Raw genomic sequence first — 25,698 nt, forward strand, 5'->3', positions numbered from 1 at the left:
ACCTAGCTGCACCCTGCATCTCTCACGCAGTCTCAGTGTCCCACAGTCTCAGCACACAAGGCTCCCACAGTCCTGGGGTGCCAAGGACCTGCCCCGTCCACAGAGCGGCAGAGATGTCCCCAGAGCCAGCTGCCTGTGTGTGCTCTGTGTAGCAGCTTGAGCCCCAGAGCCTGTAGTGTGTTGGGAGGCTGGGGACTCCACACAGTCATACGTAGGCGCCCAGCCCCCGCTGTCCTTTTTCTCTTATCTCCACACCCATCTTCTTGGGGGTCTGTAATGATCAAGCACTTTTAAGTTGGATTCCCAGGGCCCTTCTTCCACTACGGAAGCTCTGCCTTGTATCTAGAACATTCAGCTCAGGAGACTGGAGACCGTAAGCAGAGACATGAGAATGATCATCAAGGTTCAGATCCATGTTTCTTATTTGCAATCATTCTGATGAGAAGTTTTTCTTGAAGCTTTGTTTTAAACAGATTAATCTTTGAATGTATCATAGTTTAGCGTTTTTGACCTGTCGTCCTATAATATGTATTGATTAAAATTCAGTGATGGGGCTGGCACTGTGGTATAATAGCTAAAGGTGCTGCCTTTGGCACCAGAGTCCCATATGGGTGCCGGTTCAAGTCCCAGATGCCATTTCATATCCCGCTCCCTGCTGATGGCCTGGGAAGGCAGCAGAGGGCAACCCAAGTGGTCAGGCCCCTGCACCCATGTGGGAGGCCCAGAAGAAGCTCCTGGCTCCTGGCTTTGGATTGGTCCAACTCCAGCCATTGTGGCCATTTCTTGAAATACAGGATGCTTTCAAAATCACTGAAGGAAGATTGAGTGATGTTGAGAACTGTGTTAATGAAAACAATGTGTTCTAACTTTAATTGGCATTGTGTTTGGTAATTTTGTGAATAAATTCCATTAAAAGACCCAGCTATCCAGCAACCACTTTGGATAAGTGAACTGTATTTTCCTTCCTCATCTTTTTGCCTCTGGTGAGAAGAACAGGTAAAAGAACACAGGTTGCCTTACACAGTTCGTCAAATACACCATCTCACTTCCGCGGAGGTGTGCCTGCGTGCCTGCTGACTGATGTGTATCAGTTACGGAAGCTGTTGCCCCCTCTTGCTGCCAGCCTTCCTTTGGGAGCGCCGTGTAAGTCATCGGCCGAGCCGCTGCTCCCTGGGCTGCGTCGTGTCCTCGCCCACGGTCATTTCTGTTTCACATTCGTTACCTAAGAGGAAAGAAAACCAGAGAGGAAAGTATGCTCGGAAACAAAATTTCGAGTTTTTAAGTTTTTCTGTGTCTAAGCACTAGATGAATTGAACGTTAACCAGCGTAGATGCTATTATATCCATTTATGGAGTTAGGAGAAATTCATCATTTACAGTTGGAGAATAATCTATACCACAGATTGCCTGCAGCCGTTATAATGTGCATCTACCTTTGAAATTAAAATGCAATAATAATCTGTATATCATCATTGTATTAGTCTTTGCTTCAGCAGAGGTAAAATGGATAATGAAATGTTTCATTTATGTAATATTAATTAATATTTGAAGATACAGAATTGTTTTAAAAAGTGTGACTAGACACACTTCATCGGACATCAGTTGGGCTTTATCTGATAAAGATATGCGCCCTCAGTAATTCTACCTGTGAATCAGATTTATTCACATACACCAAAATCCATGTATTAGAACTGTCGGAAGAACAGTGTTTATAACACTGAAGACATTGAAACAGCACAACTCTCCACCACGTGCGTGTCCAACATCAGAGTTGTAATTAGATATTGCAGTGTAGTAGAATGCTGTGTAGCAGAGAAATTGATGTTTTATGCTACACTGATTAACACAAATTAAGCTTCGAAAGTTCAGTGAAAAAGCCAAGTACGAGATTGTGTTTATTATGAACCCATTTCATATCAAGCTCAAGACAGGCAAAACTAAACCACTTTTAGGAGGCTAAAGAGGTGTAAAAACTGTGAGGAAGACCAATTAATCCACTTGATTCACTGCTAACATCAAGACAGTGAATTCTTTGGTGAGAAAATGAACGTTCTTGTGAAATTTTGACAGTATATCTTTATTAGCTTGGTGGTAGACACATAAGTCCTTTATAGTTGTTTATTTTTACTTTGTAATCATGTATTCATTAACATATGTGGAAAATGGAATAAAAAGAATTTATTTTGTTTGAAAATTTTTGAAATTCATGATACATATTTTTTCATGAACTTTTTTTAAAGCCCCTCTTATCCATGGATTAGAAAAGTTTTTGTGCCAAATAAACGTAGCTTTTAATTCCATTCTTCCATGCTCTTTTTCCAGTGTCCTTCTACATTTAACTCTTATGTATTTTTCTGTATGTTGTATTTCAGAATAAGATGATATTAAAAATTGTTAACTTCTGGGGCAGGCATTTGGCTTAGGAGCTGATGCTGTTTTGGGAAGCCTGCATCCCGTGTGGGAGGCCCTGGGTTTGAGTCTCCGCTCTGCTCGCAATCCAGCTTCCCTCGGTGCACACCCTGGGAGGTGGCAGGTGGTATCTCCAGCGTCACCAGCACCAGCTGTTGAGAGCATTTGGCAGTGAAACAGTGAATAGGAGGTCTCTGTCTCTCTGACATGGAGATAAAATAAATGCATTCAATAGATTTTAAAAATTTATAGAAGTTTAAAAAAAATTTAACTACTTTAGTACCTCTTTCAAATGGGAATAAGAAATAAGAAACAGAACTACTTATAGGTTTTCCAGAAAATAAAGATTTCATGGAACCTGTGGTAACAAGATTGAGACTGCCAAATGGCTTTATATGTATATATAAATAAAACTATTTGTGACATTTTTTGGTAAATATTTGTTTATTTATTTGAAAGTCAGAATTACACACAGAGAGAAGGAGAGGGGTCTTACGTCTGCTGGTTCACTCCCCAGTTGGCCGCAATGGCTGGAGCTGTGCCGATCTGAAGCCAGGAGCCAGGAGCCTTCTTCCGGGTCTCCCATGCGGGTGCCAGGGCCCAAGGACTTGGGCCATCCTCTGCTGCTTTCCCAACCATAGCGGAGAGCTAGATCAGAAGTGGAGCAGTCGGGACTGGAACCGGCACCCATATGGGATGTGGGCACTGCAGGCAGCGGCTTTACCCGCTATGCCACAGTGCCAGGCCCCAACATTATATTATTGAAGAGACTTTCTGCTACACGTGACAGAACTTTAACTCAAATTAGTTCAAGTGTTAAAGGGAATTGTTTAATTCATTCAACCAGGACATAGGTGATATTTATGTGGTTAGATTCTAGAGTTCATATTTTTTTCATCAGGATTCTCTGTTTTTCTTGAATTTTCTTGCCTTTATTTTATTTATTTATTTGACAGATAAAGTTGGATAGTAGGAGAGAGAGACAGAGAGAAAGGTCTTCCTTCCGTTGGTTCACCCCCCAAAAGGCCGCTACGGCCGGCACTCTGCTGATCCCAAGCCAGGAGCCAGGTGCTTCCTCCTGGTCTCCCATGCAGGTGCAGGGCCCAAGGACCTGGGCCATCCTCCACTGCACTCCCAGGCCACAGCAGAGAGCTGGCCTGGAAGAGGAGCAACCAGGACTAGAACTGGTGCCCATATGGGATGCTGGCGCTGCAGGCAGGTGGAGGATTAAGCAAGTGAGCCATGGCACCAGCCCCAACCTTTATTACATATATATGGAGCATAAGAGGGGCGACAATGTATGTTGGCTGTCCTGGCTTCATCTCCTTTCATTTTGCAACTTCATTTAAAAGGAACCATGTTTACTGTAGCTCCTGAAGCAAGCAGACTTTCTCTTTCTCCCTGTTGGACTCCAGTTGGCCTGGTTTGAGAGTTCCTGAATCATTGTGTAAGCCCAGGGCTGTAGGACATTCTGACTTGCCCAGTCTTCGGTACACCTCAGTGGTGACAGTGAACTGGGAGCAGCACCCCTTGGATCCTGATGTTAAATGATGAGGAGATAGGTGATTGGCTGATAGATCACATGCTCGTAGGAGGGTGTATTTTCTTTTCTTTTCTTTTTTTTTAACTTTTATTTAATGAACATAAATTTCCAAAGTACAGCTTATGGATTACAATGCCCCCCCCATAACTTCCCTCCCACCTGCAACCCTCCCATCTCCCGCTCCCTCTCACCTTCCATTCACATCAAGATTCATTTTCAATTCTCTTTATATACAGAAGAGCAATTTAGTATATATTAAGTAAAGATTTCAACAGTTTGCACCCACATAGAAACACAAAGTAAAAAATACTGTTTCAGTACTAGTTATAGCATTAAATCACAATGTGCAGCACATTAAGGACAGAGATCCTACATGAGGAGTAAGTGCACAGTGACTCCTGTTGTTGACTTAACAAATTGACACTCTTGTTTATGGCATCCGTAATAACCCTAGGCTCTTGTCATGAGTTACCAAGGCTATGGAAGCCCCCTGAGTTCACTGACTCTGATCATATTTAGGCAAGGCCATGGTCAAAGTGGAAGTTCTCCCCTCCCTTCAGAGAAAGGTATAGGAGGATGTCTTTTCAACAAGAGTTTTAGTATATTTTTTAAATAAATCCTTCTGTTGCAAATCACTTTTCCTCATAATCAAAGAGAAAGAAGCATTCATTTTCCTATTTTGAGTTAATTCTTGTACCTTGAGCTTTTGAGCTATTTACCAGTGTCTTTTTCCTTGAGTCCTATAATACACTCAAGACATTTTACCTTCAAAAAAGAATACTCTCTCCTTGAAAAATATTTATTTATTTAATACTTTGAAAATCAGTTACAGGGAAGTGCGGGAGAAAAAGAGAATCCTCCATCCGCTGGTTCGCTCCGCAGATGGCTGGAACTGCCAGTGTTGGACCAGGTCTAAGCCAGGAGCTTCATCTGGTTCTCCCATGTAGGTGGCAGAGGGCCAAGTACATGCGCCATGTTCTGCTGCTTTTCCCAGGCCATTAGCAGGGTGCTGGATCAGAGAGGAGCAGCCAGGACAAAAGCTGGCACCCCTAGTGTCAAAGGTGGTAGCTTTACCCCCAATGCCACAAAGCTGGCCCCAAAAAGAATCCTCTCTTAATCCTCTTTTTTTTTTTTTTTATTTGACAGGCAGAATTAGATACAGAGACAGAGAGAAAGGTCTTCCTTCCATTGGTTCACCCCCCAAAATGGCTGCTATGGCCGGTGCTGCGCCGATCCGAAGCCAGGAGCCAGGTGCTTCCTCCTGGTCTCCCATGGGGTGCAGGGCCCAAGCACTTGGGCCATCCTCCACCACCTTCCCAGGCCACAGCAGAGAGCTGGCCTGGAAGAGGAGCAACCGGGACAGAATCCAGCGCCCCAACCGGGACTAGAACCCGGTGCCCATATGGGATGCTGGCGCTGCAGGTGGAGGATTTAACCAAGTGAGCCACGGCGCCAGCCCCAATCCTCATGTTTAACTGCTACCTTATGTTTCTCTGCTCTTTCAAAGCTGAACTCCTTCAAAGAATAGTAAAAAGCACAATTATAAATTTGACTTGTGGTTTAATACTTCTTAAGTTACATGACCTGGGGCAGGTTTCCTAAGCTGAGTTTTAGTTTCTTCGTTTATAGAATGGAAAGAATGTCGTCATGCTCCTAGTTTTTTCTGAGTATTGAGTCCTTAAGTTATTGGTGTCCACAGTGTTTCTTATTTGGTTCCTGGCCCACACCAAGTGCAGTCATGGTATTAACGCAGGACTTTATTTAATAGATTCGCAGTTATTGGCAAATGACGGGACTTCTCTAATCTTCACTAGTCCTATATTTAAAATAGAAAATACCTTCCTGGCAGGATTTTTTGAGGATCAAATGGAGTCATGAATGAATGTGCCTAATTGTGGCAACTGGCACTATATATTTCTGAAATTAATAATTACTTGCCTACTCAATTTTTTTTGTCCCTGGCCCCACTAATGGAAATTGATTAAACGTAGGAAACAAATACATCATACAATGACTGTGTTTTGTGGCTTATAAATAGACATTCAATTTAGGTGTATTTTTAAAAATAATTTATTTATTTGAAAGAGTTACGGGGGTGGGGGGGTCTTTCTTCCGCTGGTTCACTCCCTGGATGGCTAGAGCTGAACTGATCCGAAGCCAAGAACTAGGGGCTTCCTCCATGTCTCCCTCGTGGGTGCAGGGGCCCAAGGACTTGGGGCATCTTCTACTGCTTTCCCAGGCCATAGCAGAGAGCTGGATCGGAAGTGGAGCAGCCAGGACTTGAACCGGCACCCATATGGGTTGCTGGTGCTGCAGGCCAGGGCTTTACCCCGCTCTGCTACAGTGCCAGCCCCAAAGTTAGGTGTATTTTTGCATAAACAAATGGCTGTAAGATTTCATTCTATTTGCTTTTCAGTGTGTAAACAGAAAATGAAGACTCATGAGCTTATGATTTTCAGATTAGTCACTAGCATCCGTCTCAGTTGAAAATTTAGAAAATCAGTGGAGTGTTTACTAGCTTCAATAGAAAAAGGTGGATCATTCCAAAAGATGTGAAGCACAATTGTGTGACATGGGAAAACTAGTTTTATCCTAGCCTAAAAATAGGTATTTTTTCAATCATCAAAATATGATCTTATTTCAAAAAATATCTTTTTAAAAAAGATTTATTTATTTATTTGAAAGTCAGAGTTACATACAGAAAGGAGAAGAGGCAGAGAGACAGAGAGAGAGATCTTCCATCTGCTGGTCCACTCCCCAGATAGCCGCAACAGTCAGAGCTGCGCCGATCCAAAGCCAACAATCTCCCTCATGGGTGCAGGTTCCCAAGGACTTGGGCCATCTTGTGCTGCTTTCCCAGGCCACAGCAGAGAGCTGGATCGGAAGAGGAGCAGCTGGGACTCGAACCAGCGCCCATATGGGATGCTGGCACTGTAGGCGGTGGCTTTTCCTGCTACACCACAACGCCGCCCCCCCAAACTATCTTGATGTGTATTAGTTCAGGTGAGTCTGAAAGACGTTTTGAAGTACTTGAAGCTGCTCTGTTGTAGGGTTCATTGTGGACAGAAGCAGCGGAGCCTGGGGACTGTCCCTGTCAGTACAGATGGCCGAGCACAGCAGCATTTACTCCCACACAGCGATTATATCGATATGTTTGGCTTTCAGATTATGCTTATAAAGCAGGCATTTGGGCTGGCGCCGTGGCTCACTAGGCTAACCCTCCGCCTTGCGACGCCGGCACACCGGGTTCTAGTCCTGGTCAGGGCGCTGGATTCTGTCCCGGTTGCCCCTCTTCCAGGCCAGCCCTCTGCTGTGACCAGGGAGTGCAGTGGAGGATGGCCCAAGTGCTTGGGTCCTGCACCCCATGGGAGACCAGGAGAAGCACCTGGCTCCTGGCTTTGGATCAGCGTGGTGCGCCGGCTACAGCGCGCCGGCCGCAGCGGCCACTGGAGGTGAACCAACAGCAAAGGAAGATCTTTCTCTCCGTCTCTCTCTCTCTCTCTCTCTCTCTCTCACTGTCCACTCTGCCTGTCAAAAAAAAAAAAAAAAAAAAAAGGCAGGCAATTGGCTGGTATTGCATAATGCCCTGGGTGATATGTTGGTATCTTAAGTGAGGAGATTTTTGTTTGTCTTTTCCTTTCCCAGTTAAACAGCATGGATCCCATGACAGAGTTCTGCATACGACAAAAATGGATATTCTAACACCTTTATATTTTATACAAACATTGATCAATTTTTTATTTTTATTATACTTTAGATCAGTTGTAAGTCAGGGATAAGTTAAATTGTTCAATTAAGCTAATTATTATAATAGCTTACATAATCATTTTAAGGGTTTTTTTAAAAAGGTTTATTTATTTATTTGAGAGGGAGAGTCACAGAGAGAGATAAGTGGAGACAGAGAGAGAAGTCTTCATCCTCTGGTTCAGCCCCCAAATGGCCACACGGCTGGAGCCGAGCCTGTCTGAAGCCAGGAGCCAGGAGCTTCTTCTGGTTCTCCCACACGGGTGCAGGTCATCTTTGCCTACTTTCCCAGGCCACTGGCAGAGAGCTGGATTGGCAGAGGAGCCACTAGGTCTCACACCGGCACCCATAAGGGATGCCGGCGCCACAGGCAGAGGTTTAGCCTACTGTGCCATAGTGCCAGCCCCTTAATGTTTATTTTTAAAAGTGTGCTGATACCACAATACCACCTCGTTGAGGAACAGGATTTTTTTTTACATGTAATGCTGCTTTTAATGGCAATGCGACAGGGAAGTACTAGGCTTTACTAGCTTGAGCTAGTAGGAGTTTTAACAGATGCCCACTGACGCTACCAGGTGGCCTCGTGATAGAAATGCTACCTAGGAAGTGTGCAGGACAGGAGACCATTTCTTAGATTATTTAGTGGGGTGCACACATGAGCTGCCAGCGCTGCGGCGGGATTGTTCTACTCGGAAAAAGTTGGTTCTGGTGGTGAGAGTAGCATCTTCCGTAGCTTTCCCTCGGGTGGGAGACGAAAGCATGCTTCCTGGAGTGTTAGCTTCTCCCGTTCACACACGTTTTCTTTCAGGAGGATGCCGTCCGTTAGGCCTGCAGGCGTCCTCTGGGGTACTTCTGAACGCTGGTGTGTGTGTGTGTGTGTGTGTGTGTGTGTGTGTTTGAGAGCGCAAACCGCTTCCCTTCTTACAGCGTTTAGTTGTTGTTGGCTGCCCTGTTGGACAGAATATCAGCAGTGTGGCCCTTCCGCGTTCCCTGCCGTCAGACCTGTAAGAATTCTCACCAGACATCTGGTTTCAGAAGTGGGGAGATGGTAGTGGGGAAAATGGTTGCTGAGACCACTCCCTGGGTAAGCACAGGGCTGTGACTGCCCCTCCAGCCACGCCTCCAGCTCAGGCAGCCAGCAGAGATACAGAATGATAGGGGTGGCACTGTGGCATAGTGGGTAAAGCTCCCGCCTCTGGTGCTGGCATCCCATATGGGCGCTGGTTCGAGCCCTGGCTGCTCCACTTCTAATCCATCTCCCTGCTATGGCCCGGGAGAGCAGTAGAAGATGGCCCAACTCTTGGGCTCTGCACTCATGTGGAAGACTCAGAAGAAGCTCCTGGATCCTGGCTTTCGATCGGTGCAGCTCCGGCTGTTGGCCGTTGTGGCCATGTGGGGAGTGAACCAGCGAATGGAAAATTCTCTCTCTCTCTCTCTCTCTGCCTCTGCGACTCTGCCTTTCAAATAAATAAATAAATCTTTAAAAAATAATAATAAAGCAAAGAGGCCTCTGCGCATTTTGTTTCTAGCCGCACCTGCCTTTCCAGTTTGAAGGATGGAGTGGCCCCCTAGTTCCTGTTCAGGGTGACCTTAAGCACGAAGTGAATCCCTGGCCAGGTTGTCCTGTATTGTTAGTTATGCATCAGTTCAGATGGCGCACGCTTCTTAGCAGCGTCCATCCGTGTCTGGCCTGTCGACTCTTGAGGTGGACTTCTCAAGGAGATCACATAAGCTGCTGATAGAACAAGTTTGGAACCACAGACATCATGGCGCATTTCTCAACGTTCGGAGCTGTGCAGTGTTATCTACTAAAGTCTGCGGCACAGACAGGGAGAGCACTGACCCAGAAGTGATCAGGGTGTCCCAGAGACTGATCCAAATACATAACAAAGATGGGAGACCATTCCCGGGGAGGGCGATTCAGGCGCAGTCTCTGCTGAGTTAGCTTGTTCTCCTCTAACGGAGAGTCCTTGCATTAGAACAGCTGCATACCAAGACATGATGTGGCGGTTAATTCCAGTGCAAGACTGAATCAGACCTTCTGTATTTTGGGGAAAAAAAGTATGTTTGTTCATGCAGACTAGACACTCTTTACTAGTACATTGAGTTAAAAATTGAAGATCCTTCATTTTTGAAAGGCCTTTTTACATAAAGCAGAATCTACTTGACAGTTCTGGAAATCAGTCTGAATTGGACATACTATGGATTCAACACGCAGATGAGATTTCCTTATACCCTCCCTGGAAATGGACCTGATACCTCCCTCAAAAGAATCTTATAAAAATGTACTTCAAACCCCTTTGAAATTGCAGTAGTGCAGCAAAACCACAAGTAAACAATTGCCTGTTAACCTGTTAGTTCAAATATAGACTGAAAAGCCAACAGGCAGTTTGTGTGTATGTGTGTGTGTGTGTAATTTCTTTTTTTTTAAGATTCATTTATTTATTTATTTGAAATTCAGAGTTACAAAAGGAGAGGCGGGGGGCGGGGGTTCCATCCACTTCACTCCCCAAATTGGCTGCAATGGCCAGAGCTGCCAGGAGCTTCCTCCGGGTCTCCTACACGGGTGCAGGGGCCCAAGGACTTGGACCATCTTCTGCTACTTCTCCAGGCCATAGCAGAGAGCGGGATTGGAAGTGGAACAGCTGGGACTCGAACCGGTGCCCATATGGGATGCTGGCACTGCAGACAGTGGCTTTACCCGCTATGCCACAGCACCAGCCCTGTGTGTGCAATTTTTTAAACAAATTGTAAGCTGAAAGATCTGCACAGCACTGCCCCTTCACAGAAGGCACGAAGCTGCGGCACATCATGTTGGAGGCCGTCCTCGGTGCGGCAGGCTGTGGAGGTGGCCACCTTCAGGGTCCGGCTGATGTGGAAGTGAGGGCCTTGGCGCAAGGCAGACTGCGCAGGCGTGGGCTGGATGCTGCTGTCAGACCGTGGCTCTCCCTGAGTGTGAAGGCCGCTGCTGCTGCTGCCACTGCTTGAAGACATGAGGATGCTTTGTTTCCTCTTGGGCTGTTTTCTCTACTGTTTTTTCGTCACAGGTGCTGTCTCTGTGTCCCAGGAATCCTGGAAGACAGGGTTTCTGCTACTCCTTGCGGTCTGGGGGGACAGGTGATTCTCCTCTGCGTTGCTGTTCCTTCTCCTTCGCCTGGAGCCCAGGCGCTTGCTCGTGGCAGCTGGTGGAAGGGACGGCCACACTAGGAGGGAACAGACGGTCCTGTCTAGGCAGCTGCACCACCCACTCCTCCGGCCTCGGCTCTGGCCTCTGGGGTGAACAGGGTGTCTGAAAGTGAGATTTGCTAGTACAGTCAGGTGTTGGGCAGATATTGATTGGTTTTATTTATGCTGATTGAGGGACCAGCTTTATAGCCAGTATAAATAATAGACCAGCTTCTGGTATTTAGCATGTTTAATAATGTTAAGAGAACCCACGTGCCAGTCTGCGTCCATTGGCTTCCCCGCAGTGCCGCTTTCTGTTGGCTCTTGTGCTGGGGATAACCGCCAGCTGGCCCCGTTCACGGGTGTGCCTTCACTGACAGCGCTTTGCTAGTTATCGTCAACAAATAATTCATACTGGATATTATGAAAGGCTTCATGTAAGAGCTGGGGGTGTGGGTACAGAGTACAGGGTTAGGGGCGCATAAATGACTGATGCCTGCAGCAACGCATTTGGAGATTCAGAGAAAACAAACAACCATCACGTTAAAGGAAATAGAGCTTTCATGATCTAAGTGCATTTATGATCACACTTAGGATTTCAGAGGAGAGCTGTGCCATATTGTGCAGCCCCAAGCCAGAGACCGCCCCTGAGCAGCTATGCCTAGCTACAAGGACAACCTGCAGCTTGTCACTGTGTGAGCTATCAAAAGGGTGGAGAGGAAAAGGAGGACCTTTTTCCATACACGAGAGATGCTGTCTTTGTATGAAAAGCAACACATTTGCCACTTTCTGTTAATGTAGATTCTAATAAAACATCTTAATAGTGGAAAACTCATTTATTTATTTGAAAGGCAGAGTTAAAGAGAGACAGAGAGATCTTCCATCTGTTGGTTCACTCCCCAAATGGCCAGAAGAAAGCCAAGAGCTAGGAGCTTCTTGTAGGTCTCCCACGTGAGTGGCAGGGGCCCAGGTACTTGGGCCATCCTTTGCTGCTTTCCCAGGCACATTAGCAAGGAGCTGGATTGGAAGTGGAGCAATCAGACTTGAACTGGTGCTCACATGGGATGTCAGCATTGCAGGCGGCAGCTTTACCTGCTACGGCACAGCACTGGCCCCGATAGACTCTATCTTCAAGCAGGGGATTTACGTTTATTGATCCTGATAATATGTATATGTTGTTGCATACATATATTTTATTTAACCTTTTCAATATCTTTATGACAGATATTATTTTCTCTTTTTAAGATTTTATTTATTTATTTATTTATTTGAGTGGCAGAGTTACAGACAGAGAGGGAGAGGCAGAGAGCGGTCTTCCATCTGCTGGTTCACTCCCCAGATGACCACAATGGCCAGAGCTGGGCCGATCTGAAGCCTGAAGCCAGGAGCCAGGAGCTTCTTCTGGGTCTCCCACCTGGGTGCAGTGGCCAAACACTTGGGCCTCCTTCTACTGCTTTCCTAGGCCATAAGCAGAGAGCTGGATTGGAAGAGGAGCAGGCAGGACACAAACTGGCACCGATACGGGATGCTGACACCGCAGGCGGAGGCTTAGCCTACTGTGGCACAGCGCCAGCCCCCAGATACTATTTTTCCTAATGTTTTAGGACTAAAATCACTCAGGCATTGGGAGATTTCCTGCTTACGGTCACCCAGCTTGTAACTAAAAGCTTATGTGACAATTCACATCTATTGGTATAACTCCAAAAGAATGTGTTTCCTCTGTAACACCTTTTCCTCATTTGCCGCCTAATTTGGGGCAACCTCTTGAGGACAGTGGTTGAATACAGTTCTCATGGATGCCACTTTCATACTGAAGAGTGATAGATGCTTCCTAAATCAACTTCTGTCTAATCCATCTTTCCCGTCAGTCTGTGCCGCATGTAGCCACTGAGTGACCTTGCTAAAAATCAAAACCTAGATTCCCTGCTGAAGTCTCTGCGGTGTGTAGCCCACCCATTCAGACACCTGCCTCCCTTATCAGAGTTCCTAGGTTCAGTTCCTGGCTCAGTTCTTCAGCTTCCTGCTGATACAGCCTTGGGAGGCAGTGGTGAGAGCTTGAGTAATTGGATGCCTGCCATTCATGGGGGAGACCTGGACTATGTGTCTTAGACCAGGCTTGATCCAACCCTGGTTTTTGCAGGCAGTTGAGAATAAAATAGCAGAAGGAAGGTCTCTCTGTATGTCTAACTGTTGCTTTCTGTATCATATTGCCTTGAAAATAAATAAGTAAACAAATGAAAACAAATAAATAAATGAAGTGATTCCTGCTAGACTTTGAACACAGCTCTAACTCTTCATTATAGCCTATATCAGTGGTGTGCTAGATTGAGATCATAGCAGCTCATGAGAGCCGGGTGTTGAATTTTAGGGAATTTTGTGAACCAGTTGTTAAACATTGCCATTGTTAAAAATTCAGCCACATAAACTTGCATTAAAACCAAAAAGTAGGGGCTAGCGCTGTTGCATAATAGGTTAAGCATCTGTTTGCGGCTCCAGCATCCCATATGGGCATCAGTCTGAGTCCCAGTGCTCCTCTTCCAATCCAACTTCCTGTTGATGGCCTGGGAGAGCAGTAGAAGATGGCCCAAGTGTTTGGGGCCCTGCACTCATGTGCAAAACCCAGAAAAAGCTCCTGGCTCCTGGCTCCTGGCTCCTGGCTCCTGGCTCCTGGCTCCTGGCTCCTGGCTCCTGGCTTCGGATCAGCAGAGCTCCAGCCATTGCAGCCATTTGGGGAGTGAACTATGTTGTCTGTTTTATCTGCATGATAGAAATGGACGGTAGTGACGTGCTACAGTACCACCCGTGTGTCCCTTCTCATCTCCAGTCCATTTATTTTCCAGTGTTCTGTGAGCTCGGATAGTGGCCTAACAAGGCTAATGCTACTTGTTACTGCAATTATTAGTGAAGTATTCTATTTATTTATATTGACAAAGCTATCAGTGAAGTCATTAGTAGCTACTAAAAAGTAAATAATATTTAAAATTTGCAAACTATGTCTCCACGTCATCTATCGTGTGTTACACAGTACCACAAAGTGAAGCTGAGCCTTCACTCCCTCGTGTTGCCACTGCACCAATAGGTAACGTCGTCTTCAAACATGGGTTATCTCAACTTCTAAAGCAGAATACTACGACAAATCAATACTTATCCTTTGTTCTTTGCCAGTGTGAATATCAATCGGTATTTGCTGGTTAGCTATATTTCATACATCTCTAGACACTTGTTTTTATTTGTAAAATATTTGACGTTTTGGCTAGATTTTGTTTGCCTACCCTGATTGATGCTGTGATATTGAACATGTTAATTGAAGAAAAATAAATACCAAGGGAAGCTTAAGTAGGCATGTTCACCTGATGCTGTTAATCTTTAAACTGGAAAGAAAAGTTTGTGTTTCTACTTTTCCAGAGATTATATGTATTTCCCATTAGTTTCTCATTCATTTTGTTAGAAATTTGGTTTTTTTTTTTTTGTTTTGTTTTGTTTTTTTTTTTTTTTTTTTTTGTTTTTGACAGGCAGAGTGGACAGTGAGAGAGAGAGACAGAGAGAGAAAGGTCTTCCTTTTTGCCGTTGGTTCACCCTCCAATGGCCGCCGCTGCAGCCGGTGCACCGCGCTGATCCTGGCAGGAGCCAGGAGCCAGGTGCTTTTCCTGGTCTCCCATGGGGTGCAGGGCCCAAGCACCTGGGCCATCCTCCACTGCACTCCCTGGCCATAGCAGAGAGCTGGCCTGGAAGAGGGGCAACCGGGACAGAATCCGGCGCCCCAACCAGGACTCGAACCCGGTGTGCCGGCGCCGCAAGGTGGAGGATTAGCCTATTGAGCCACGGCGCCGGCTCAGAAATTTGGTTATTTTTTTAGAAAAAATTATTTATTTATTTACTTATTTATTTTAAAGACTTATAGAGAAATGGAGAGAGGGAGAAAGAAGGTCTTCTACCTGTTGTTCACACCCCAGATGACTGCAATGGCCAGGGCTGGCCCATGTCGAAGTCAGGAGCCAGGAGCTTCATCTGGGTCTCCCATGTGGGTAGCAAGGGCCCAGGTACTTGGGCCATCTTCTGCTGCTTTTCCCAGGCTATCTGCAGGGAGCTCGATGGGCAGTGGAGCAGCCGGCCGGCACATGAATCGGTGCACATGCGGAGTGCCAACATTGCAGGCATTGGTTTACCCATTACGGCCCAATGCCAGCACCAGACTTTTTTTTTTCTTTTTTTTTTTTCTTTTTTTTTTTTGCTATCTGTACAAGGATCCACTTTAGTCAGTTTTATGATGAGATACTATTTGAGAGCCTGCAACAGTTTGGTGTATGTAACCTTGATCTTCACAGGTAGTAGTCAGTGCAGATTGTATTAGTCTGCTGTGTTCATGCAGCATAGGGGTGCACAACCAATTTAATATCGCGAAGGTTAGACATGATGGCTGCTAACTCGGAGGTGCCCCCTCGTCCCAGAATGTGAGTGTTATTTTAAAAAAATAAAGATTCTGGGCTGAGATTGTCAGTTAGTAGTCATAAACTGTTGTTCAGAGATAAATCTGTTCAGAACCTTTAAAACTGTTTGTTTCCAAAGAACATCTATTAAATGTATTGTTTTCTACTTCTGAGGAAGAGAAAGGTAGAGGAGGAAAGAGATGAGGGTATGTGAGCTCCGTATCTCGGAAGGAGCAGACGTGTCTGTCCATTTGCTATGACCCCATCTTTGCCTTGAATCACGTGTCCTGATCTGGCCCGTGTTCAGCCGTCCTTCTGCTTGGCCTGTCTGTCGTGAGGTCTACCTTCTTATCCACACATCCGACCTGTTGCACCCCACGACTTCTGTGTCCTTGTGAAACGCAAGTAGAGGTGTCGGTTGATACATCCTTTGGGAAGTCACTGTTCCTTCATTGCGCCAGGCCCAGAGCCTACCCGCTGCCCACATGTCATCACCCTGGTGACTGTGTAGGAGTGCCGAAGAGCATTTAGCCCTTTTATTTACTGCTGTGATTTTTACCACCTTCAAGGCAATAATGGTTTGTCCCCCGTGTAAGGTACCAGATGGTAAATACTCAGCCAGTTGAGTTCATTTGGAGAGACTTGAAGTGACTCAGTTGCTCTAGGGCTGGTTGCAGACTTCTCGCATGCAGCTGTTTATGTAGTGTTTGCATGGGAAGCAATCGAAGAGGAAGATGAGGAAACGTAGAATCAGGTGGTGGAGAAGTTTCGCAGGTCATGTATGTACAAGGGAATGTCTCTTGAGGCATCAGTGACACAGTAATGAAAGCGTGGGGCCAGTGCTGTGGCAGAGTAGTGAGCCTCCACCTGCTGTGCTGGTATCCCTTATGGGTGCTGGTTCAAGTCCCGGCTGCTCCACGTTCGTTCCAGCTCTCTGCTTATGGCTTGGGAAAGCAGTGGAAGATGACCCTGCACCCATGTTGGACACTCAGAAGAGGCTCCTGGCTTCTGGCTTCGGATCAGCCCAGTTCTGGCCAGTGGAGCCATTTGGGGAGTGAACCAACAGATGGAAGACTTTCTCTCTGGCTCCCCCTCTCTGTCTGTAACTACTTCTCAAATACATAAATAAAATCTTAAAAAAAAAAAAAAAAGAATTGCAAGCGTATGAAGAATACAAAATACAGTGTACTTGTTCTATGTGACAAAAACCGAAAAATATTTGCTGACTTGGACAGCAGAGGTCAAAAACCAAAAACTTTGAGAAGGCCTCAAACAACTCATAGATTAAAAAAAGGAAAAATCAAATACGTAGAGAAATAAACTGACAATAGATAATGTACTTATTTAACCTCGGGAGGTTTTTCTTTAATTTTGGTGTTTTCTGGTTGTGGCTAATCTGTATAGGAATTTTAATAAACAGTTACACTTCTCAATGGATAAATGAAGCTGCTCGACTCAGAACTATATCAGAGGTGTGAAACAGCAGAGCCAGCCTCGTTCAGATGTCCAGGGAAGTGACGTGTGGTGTGAATGTTACATAATAGTTGATCCTAGGACACTGTGTGAGGACATCAGGGTTTTCTGTCTGCTTGATTTAATTTCAGAATATTGGACATGTGCCGATCCATATTCTTTCAGCTTACTGTACTGCAATTCAGAAATGTGTTCCTTTGACTTTAGATTTTACTTCCTGTTCAGATAAAAAAATACTTTTAAGAGGGTTAATATATTAGGTGTTATTGGTCATTTAAATCTTAGTAGTAGAAGCTCTTAAGATCCTTTCCTGAAAACTGTTTTTTACAGAAAAAAAATAGCAATGTCGTGAAAACTCTGGGAGCATGGTATCATACTGTCTGTCAAAATTAAAAATGCTCTATCCTTCGACCCAGCGATTGCTCTTTGGGGAATGGGCCCTGCCCTGCCCTGCCCTGCCCTGCCCTGCATATGTAGATCAATGATGCTTATACATGATTGTTTATTGTAGCTCTGGGTGACAAAAGCTCAGGAACAGCCAAAGCATCCATCAGCAGGAAATGTTTAGATTAACTATGGTATGTCCACAGGCTGGAGTACTGTGCGGCCGTTTTAGAAACATAGGCACACCGCTTTATACACTGAAGTGGAAGTATTTCCAGCTTACATTGGTAAGGGAAAAAAGGCAAGATGCACAATGAAGAGTGTAAAACGTCACCTTTTGTGTAAGAAAGTGAGCAATAGAAATTAAGAAATATTGGCAGGATTTAGGAGAAATTAAGAGTAGTTGGGTCATGCAGAAGAGGTAACGGAGGGAGGTACTAGGGACTAGTTGTGTGCAAGGACAGGGAAGAGTGAGACTTGATCTCTACTTTTTTATATTTTTGATTTTTTAAGTTTTTGCTCATATTAGCTAACTTTTTCTTAGTTGTTTATTTGAGAAACAGACAGAACTCTTATCCACTGGTTCACTCTGCAAATGCCTTTAACAGCCAGCTATGCTGGGACCGGAACCAGGAGTCAGGATCCCTGTTCGGGTCTCCATGTAGGTGGCAGGAACCCAATCACTTGAGCCTTCTAGGATCTGTATCAGCTGGAGGCTGGAGTTAGGAGCCGGAAGCTGGGCGTTGAAGCCAAGGTCTCTGATGTGGACATGAGTGTCTCAACCAGCATCTCAACTGCCAGGCTAAATGCCCTTTCTCCTGATTGTTTGAGACTGACGGGTGATTGACAGTGTGGTTAAAATCAACAAAAGAGGGTAACTCATCTCCAGTGAGGAGGCTAGAAGCTTTGAACACAAATTTTACTGATGTCGCTTGGCATGAAGCTTGCTCTGAAGGGCTTCGTGCGCTGTAGGCCTTCAGCCATTCATGCAAAACACTGACGGCGTGGAGGGCTTGAAGATGTGCTCGTGAAATGCCGTGAGTCCTGTTCTGCCTGTGTTTCCTGTAGATGCCGGAGGAACAAGCCTTCTGTGTTCTGGTGAAAATCATGTATGACTATCATTTGCGAGACCTCTACAAAAACAACTTTGAAGATCTTCATTGCAAATTCTATCAGCTGGAGAGACTAATGCAGGTAAATAAAAATTAGGAGCTTTTATCACTAGGGGATATGTCGAGTTACAGAAAAAAACCTAATAGAGTTGAAAACCAATAATATATAAATGTAAATGGACTTGGTTTCTGGCCAAAATCTACATTGGTCTTAATATCATAATTATGTATCCATTTGACTTTTAAAAATATTCTTACACACATTTTTAGTTATGCTAATGTGTTGTACTTTCTCTTCAATACTTTTCAAAAGTATTTCCTTATTTAAATCATTTTTTAGAAGACAGTTTCATACTTCATACCTTTGCACAGTTCCTTTACATTGCAGTTTTTAATATGTTGAAGATACAGTTTGGAAATATTTGGTTATGCCGTAGGGTTTTGCAAGTGCCCAAAAATATACTGAAATGATATCCTCGTCTCCGAGTGATGTTGGTGTTAGATGGAATCCGAAGAAGATGCATTTCTTTGCTCGTGGTCTGAGTGTAACCTGAATGGGTATGCTGTGACTTGACTGGAGTCAAGATAACCACTGGGCTGTAGGTGTTCTGTCAGAACAAATGTTTCCCAAAAAACAAAAACAGTCAAGGAAGCAAAAGGGGGCCCTGCTACTTGTTTCTAACCAGTCTGTCTTTATTTTTCTCAATTATGTTTCATACTCAGCTGCTGTGCCCTGTCATTATTTCTGTGTAATTACATAAATTACAACCAATGCTAAAATGAAGTGATCATGGAAACTTTTATGAATCGTGGTTGTGGCAGGGAAACAAAGCTTCGGCCATGTTTCTTGCCTTAAATTTTTCACTTTGACTTCTAGGAGCAGCTACCAGACCTGCACAGCCATTTTTGTGATCTGAACCTGGAAGCTCATATGTATGCATCCCAGTGGTTTCTCACCCTTTTCACGGCCAAGTTCCCGCTCTGCATGGTGTTCCACATCATTGACCTGCTGCTCTGTGAGGTAGAGTGACTCCCGTCTCTCATATCTAAGCTAAAATAGAAAAGTTTCTACTTAAAATGGTTGCAGTTTTCTTCATCTTATTTTCTTTTTGTGACATTGTCTTAGACACTCACTGATGAAAAGTTCTAATGGAATTTTTAGTAATGACAATTCAAATTGGGATTTTATTATTTGTGAGGGATGAAAATATTCAGACATGTCATTCCTACAAAGGAAAATGAGGTGGCAAATTTGTATAGTTAAATTCATAATGAGCCTGTATCTGTGCAGGAATGCATTACCCATGTAAAGGTCTTTTGAATCTGGTCTTTGTAATATGAATGGACTTTTCTCCAAGAGTGAACATAATGAGACTTGTGTGGTAACTGTCCCCTCCATTCGTAAGGTGGCTCTCTGTATGTGACATGGGAGGCTTCTGCCAGGTGAGGAGAAAACGGTACACGATGCCTATGTCGTATAATTATATTTTTAGACAATGGAATATTTCAGAGATTGGTGTGCACAATTTCTTAGGTGCTTATACTTATTGTTTTTAGTCCCTTAAGTGCTCTATTCATTTATTTTACTCTTTTAAGTTACTACATACTGTAACATGTAATGCATAATACATTACACATCACACATGCAGTTTTAGCAGTTATAGGAAAGTTACTGGCTGAGAAAGATGTATTTTTAAATGGGATTATAAATGCACATAAAATATGAACTGTTCTAAAAAGATAGAATACTCCAAATTATAAGCTTAATACAATCTACATAGTTTTGTTGTACCAGACTTTGTTTTTAGGTAGATTTCTCTTTCTCAAAAGAAAAGTCTGTTTTAACCACCCTGTCACTCCAGGAGCTACAAGTTTAAGTGTTAAAATAAGGTTTAAAACGATAAACTATATAAGCCCTATAAAACACAACAGTGTGGTCAGGAGTCTCCTGTGACCGTCTTACGTGCAGTCGACCTTGGGCTTTTGCTCTTCCAAGGCTCTTGTTAGCGGTTGCGTAGTACCTGAAGGTCGCAGAGATTTTGCGAATGTCTGTAAGATTTTTCATCATTTGTAATGTACTTCAATGGAAAAAAAAAAAAAAAAACACGTTTTGGTGACTTGCTGGGCTCACAGAATCAGCTCCTGAATCCTGAATGTATAACAGCTACACAATATGATTGACGTTAATTCTCCTCAATTAGAGTTTTTTGTACTAAAAAGCCTGCCTTGCCTGATGATCCAAGGAAGCATGGTGAACAGTTCTCACTCTTCTATTTAACGCTCTTTGAAGTAAAAACCAAATCTACATCTCTGAGTTCTGTAATCTTAAAACAAGCTAATAATCAGTCTGTTTTAATAAACAACTATCCACAGGCTTTATGTATTATGTACTTAGCTGGTTTTAGTATTTTGTAGTAATTAATAAAAATAGACAAGTGGAGGGTTGACATTTAAACAGTTTTTGCATTATCTACAGTGTGAGCATGCAGATATCACAGCTTCACATATTTTGCTCAGAGATTATCTAATGTCATACTAGATTGGTTCTATAGTGTTCATTATAGAAAAGGCAATGAATTTAATGTGGTCAATCATGCCATCTAAATGGGATTTCTCAATCGCTTTGAGTAGAGTGGGGACATTGTCCTTGAGTTCACTGGAATACTGATATTTGAAAATTATCTCTGCTTGAATGGTAGCGCAGCTGGCAGCAGGCCCTACTATATGGGTCATCTGGGAACTAGATTCAAATTAACTTCTAGGAGATTCCATCTTGAAGAGACTTCAATTTCTAATGTCAGATGGTTAAAAAAAAAAGAAAAGAAAGAAAACAATGTATGATATAGAAAAGAAAATGTGTAGACCTTCCTACCACTTGTCAACTGTGCTTTATAGTTACAGTCTATGAGAGATGTAGTGTTCATTAAAATTAAAAAATCATCATAGATGTTACTTTCTCTCCTCCTTAAGCCTTTACTTTGTAATGATTTAAGGAAGTTCCATAGCTTCCCAAAATATGCAGTGGATTCCAATCCTAGCCTCCTATTATCCAGGGAAATAAATGGTACCATCCCTTAACAGAGGAAAGTGACTTTTGAAATAAATTTTGTTGCAAACAGTATTGTAGTGTGCTTCAGGATATTTGTTCTTTCCACTAACTCATCTTTGTCAAGGAATATTTTACAAAGGAAACTTTTGAATAAACTTTTACTTCCTGCCCCCTTTCCTTCTTGTAGTTAATAAAATATTTATATCAAAAACTATTCTTTCATATGTGATAAAATAGTCTAAGAGAAGGAATGGCAACATAGCCTTAAATAGATCATCTATAAGTGCTTGTTTTTGTCTTATCCTCCTTTTTAACAAAAACAATTCAAATACTGATGGCTAAGAATTCATATTTAGTTACAAATGGAAGGAAATCCTGAGATGGAAAACTGAGAAAGTTTTCGTTCTGATGAAAAAATAAATTTCTGCAAGGTTTCCACTCAGAGATCCTGCGGCAAAGTGAAAAGGACATTCCCTAAGCTGCATGCTGTTAGGAGCTCCTTCATTTATCCTGAGTTTAAGAGTATGAGGTGAATGTGGCAGGAAAGGTAGAACATACCCGTTAACAGTGCAGTCTGAGTCAAACACTCCTAGTGTTAACAGTTCCATTTAAATTGTTTCCTTAAAGTCGAGTACAAGTGTGTGGTGAGCACAGGTAGTTCCTTCGTTTAACTGAAGATGGAGGGCTACATATTTGAAACCACAGTTCAAAAATGGGTTTTCTTTTCTATGAACATGAATGGAACTCTGTGCAGGTTGTCTTTTAGCCAATAAATAAAATGAAAATCATTTTTGAAAAGTCTGTTTTTTTAATCCGCCTCTATTTGAAGACATAAGGGCCAAATAAATTAACACTTAGAGTGTAAATATTGTACCAATATTCCACTAAGAATATAACATTACACTTTAGAATTGTTGTTTATTTGAAAGGCAGAGAGAAAGGAAGAGAGAAACAGAAAAAGATCTTCCATCTGCAAGGTCTGAGCCGGGCTGAAGCCAGGAGCTTGGAACTCCATCACCTCTGTCACGTGAGGGGCAGGAACCAAAGCACTTAAGCCACCATGTGCCACCTCCTAGGTGTTCATGAGCAGAGAGCTGGATCAGAAGCAAAGTAGGCAGGACTTGAACCAAGCACCAGATATGGGGTGAGGGCATCCAGTAGTGCGTTAATCACTGTGCCAGATGTCTGTCCCCAGCTCTTCTTATTGAAGTATAACTGAGTAGAAGAAAGTGTGCAAAAATTCGTAGAAACCTTGATGGTTTTTCTCAAAGTGAATATACTAAAGTCATCAGCACCCTGATCAGAAAAGCAGAGCATTATCTCAGAAACCTTCCTCCCATTCACCACCCTTTTAGCAGTGACCCCTGTAGAGTAAGCCGTGTCCCGACCTCTAATACCACAGATTGGTGGGGTATGTTTTTGAACTTGATGTGGACAGAATCTTATGACTGCTTTTGTCTAAGTTTTTCATTCCTCACTATGATTGTGATGTTCATCCATATCATTGAACCTACGTATAGTTTGTTCCGTTATGTGAATGTACTACAGTTTCTCCACCCTTCCATTCAGTTGTTGATAGTGATTGAGTTGTTTCCCGCTTGAAGCTGTTACGCATAATGCTGCTATTCCCATTCTTGATCTTGTCTTTGGCAGACAGAGCAGTACACTTCCAGCGGTACACACCTAGGAACGGGATGACTGGGTTAAGGTGTGCATATATTTGACTTGACTAGATACAGACAAAGCAGTCTGAGCATCCCACCTTGGGATTGCTTTTAATTCAATGTCTTCCTTTTGAGTGAAGAACAGGTTTCTCTTTCGTTTTAAGTTAGCAGATCCTGGGTCAGATTGCAGTTCATGAATATGTAACAAAAAGAAACTCAGTTGGTGATGGAAGTGATTCACTTGGTCTCCAAAGTTGTACACAGATTAGGACTCTAGGCTGGAACTAAGAGGTGAATGAATCACTTTGGTCCTCTTAGGAGAGAAGCTACCATCACAGAGAAAGTTTAGCATAGCACTCAGTGTAGAAGAATCCATACAAAGACAGTGCAACATTGAGTTAAGATCCTAGACATTTTAGTCAACCCGTTCTGGATCAGCTCATTCCTTTTACAAGAGCCATGCAAATCCCAATATCTTCATTTGTAACAGGAGGTAGCCATACTTATCTCTCAGGTTTAGTTTAAGGATTAAATGAGATTGCTATAAAGTGCTTAGCCCTGTGCCTGCTACAAAAGAAATACTCAGTTAATAATTGTTCCCTGCCTTCTGCTCCATGGTCTGTTTAGTTGTTTCTAAGTTTCTTCAGTTAACTAGCCTTCTAATCACCGCCCTCCCACAGCTGGGATACTTCCTTGCAAACATTTTCCCAGAAGTTTCATTCTGTTTCCTTTCCGAGGAGCCATTGAAGTAGCTCTCCAAAAGTGGTGTTTTGTTTTCTTTCTTTTCCTACACCTTCTTTCAAAAGACTTAAGGAAAAACAGTATTTTTCAGGATAACTGACAGCTGGTGTTTGAAAGGGACTCTTCTCAGTTCAGTTTTTAGAGTGCCAAATATATTCTGCTTTATATAATACCTTGGTATTTCATGAAATTTGAGGAAACCGTTGACCCTTCAAATCAGAGTTTACCTCTGGTGTCTTCCTTCTTCCTAGGATGATGAAAGATGACAGTAGCGTATTATCTGGTGAAATGCCACCTGGTAGAATCTGCTTCTCAAGGCAGTGTTCTGAAGTTGTCTGAAGTCAGTTCAGTACATAATGGTCTCCCTCTTTACCCTCAGTCCTCCCGCCCAAAGAAACTTAGCAGAATGTGCTGATGATATATGGTATAGCAACACCTTTGACATAGACATGAGTGTTTCTGGAAACTCATACGAATAGTAATTGACCAAAAGAGTAGAGAAAAAAAAATGCCTTGGCTAACCAAGTTAGTATGTAGACTAAAAACTATGTAGACTGCTTTATGGTTTTACCTATCAATAGAAAATTTCTGGACCAGAAAAACTCAGTTCCTGTACAGTCTCATTCCTGGATCCTGACTCTTTCCCACAGGTTCTTTACAGTTCTCATATGAGCTGACTCAGCACTCTTTCTTGTGCTGTCATTACTTCTCACGTTACAGGGGGAGGCAGAATTCTCAAATGAAAATGGCAAAATCATTGTGCTTCTTACAACATCTAGAGGAGCATTCACTCATTAAATAAACATTTATTGATCTAAATTAATTTACATCTAAATGCCTGCCACCCTTCCAGTTTAAGAGTACAGCCAATGATAAAGAAAAAGCAGATAAAACTGCCTCTCATAAAGAGGCAAACAAACAAATGACTAAGTAGGGTAAGTAGTGCTATGGAGAAAAAATGAAGGAAGAAAACTATAGCCCATCGTGATAGGGTCTTGTAATGATGTGAAAGCATTCGGTTTCACTGGTTTGAAATGGAAAACCGCTGGAGGGTTTGGGGTGTAGGACCTGCACAGATGCACAGTGCATCCTGACCATTCAGACTGCAGTTTTGACAAAAGTGTCAGGAGTTCAAGGCAGAAATGAGTGGACCAGTTAGGAGGCATCTGCAGTAATCTGGGTGGGATCTGTTGCTTGGCCAAGACAACGACAGCCTTGGGGAGTAGGGATTGAAGTCTGGATAGTTTTAAGGTGAAGGCAACATGTGCTGCTGGACCAGCGTGGGGTATGCTTTATTGATGACATGTTGTGACTTAATGTGGTAATGAAGGAATGTCTGGTCTTTCAGTTTCTGTGCCTTCAGAGGTGTCTTGGAAACAGATGATGTTGTTACAGAATGTTTGGACAATGTCACTGTTATGTGCGTTGTTCCAGCATAACCCAGAGTACCATTTTTCTGCAATGTTTATTTTAGAAGCAGGTTTTGATACTCAGAAACATTTAAGGTCAATACTGGTTCCTCTTTAAATAAAAATAGAGTAGAATAATGATGAAAGATGAAAACAGAAGGATAAGTGTATTACTTTTAAATAATGGTACATGTTTATTGTTAAAAATAGGAGTGATATATTGTTTCATTAAAATCAGACTTGTATTACCTTGAAGACTCAAAAAGAGGATGCCTCTGACCTGTTAAATCACCCATGGTGTTCAGTTGTTGTGTTCAGAAGAAAGATTACTGACTTGAACTTTTAAGGTGACATTGTTTTCCTAATAAAATTGATCTTGTTCTTAATGAATTGGAATAGCTAAAGTTACTGCATAGTATTTTTTATTGCAGAGAAATCCATAAAATAAAAATTAGACTAAAATTAATTATTAAATATTTAAAACATTAAAAAAGTAAGCCATACATTTAGCTCCTCTGTGTCTACCATTTTGGTTAAGAAATAAAATGGACCAGCATTGTGTTGTAGTGGGTTAGGTCA

At 43.1% G+C, this 25,698-nt stretch overlaps 1 protein-coding gene across 8 annotated transcripts in view; it reads left to right on the top strand.

The window, feature by feature from the left end:
* The window catches only part of RABGAP1L (RAB GTPase activating protein 1 like), a 788,382-nt gene that overhangs the window by 512,900 nt on the left and 249,784 nt on the right, over window positions 1-25,698 (top strand). For all 8 annotated transcript variants that reach the window (XM_070077152.2, XM_070077147.2, XM_089299425.1 and 5 more), the window contains 2 exons: window positions 18,213-18,338; window positions 19,134-19,277. In XM_070077152.2, the coding sequence (XP_069933253.1) occupies window positions 18,213-18,338; window positions 19,134-19,277 (270 nt within the window). The remainder of the gene's footprint in view (window positions 1-18,212; window positions 18,339-19,133; window positions 19,278-25,698) is intronic.

The sequence above is a fragment of the Oryctolagus cuniculus genome, chromosome 7 (genome assembly GCF_051225735.1).
Source record: "Oryctolagus cuniculus isolate XC-2025 breed Fujian yellow rabbit chromosome 7, ASM5122573v1, whole genome shotgun sequence".
Classification (NCBI taxonomy): domain Eukaryota; kingdom Metazoa; phylum Chordata; class Mammalia; order Lagomorpha; family Leporidae; genus Oryctolagus; species Oryctolagus cuniculus.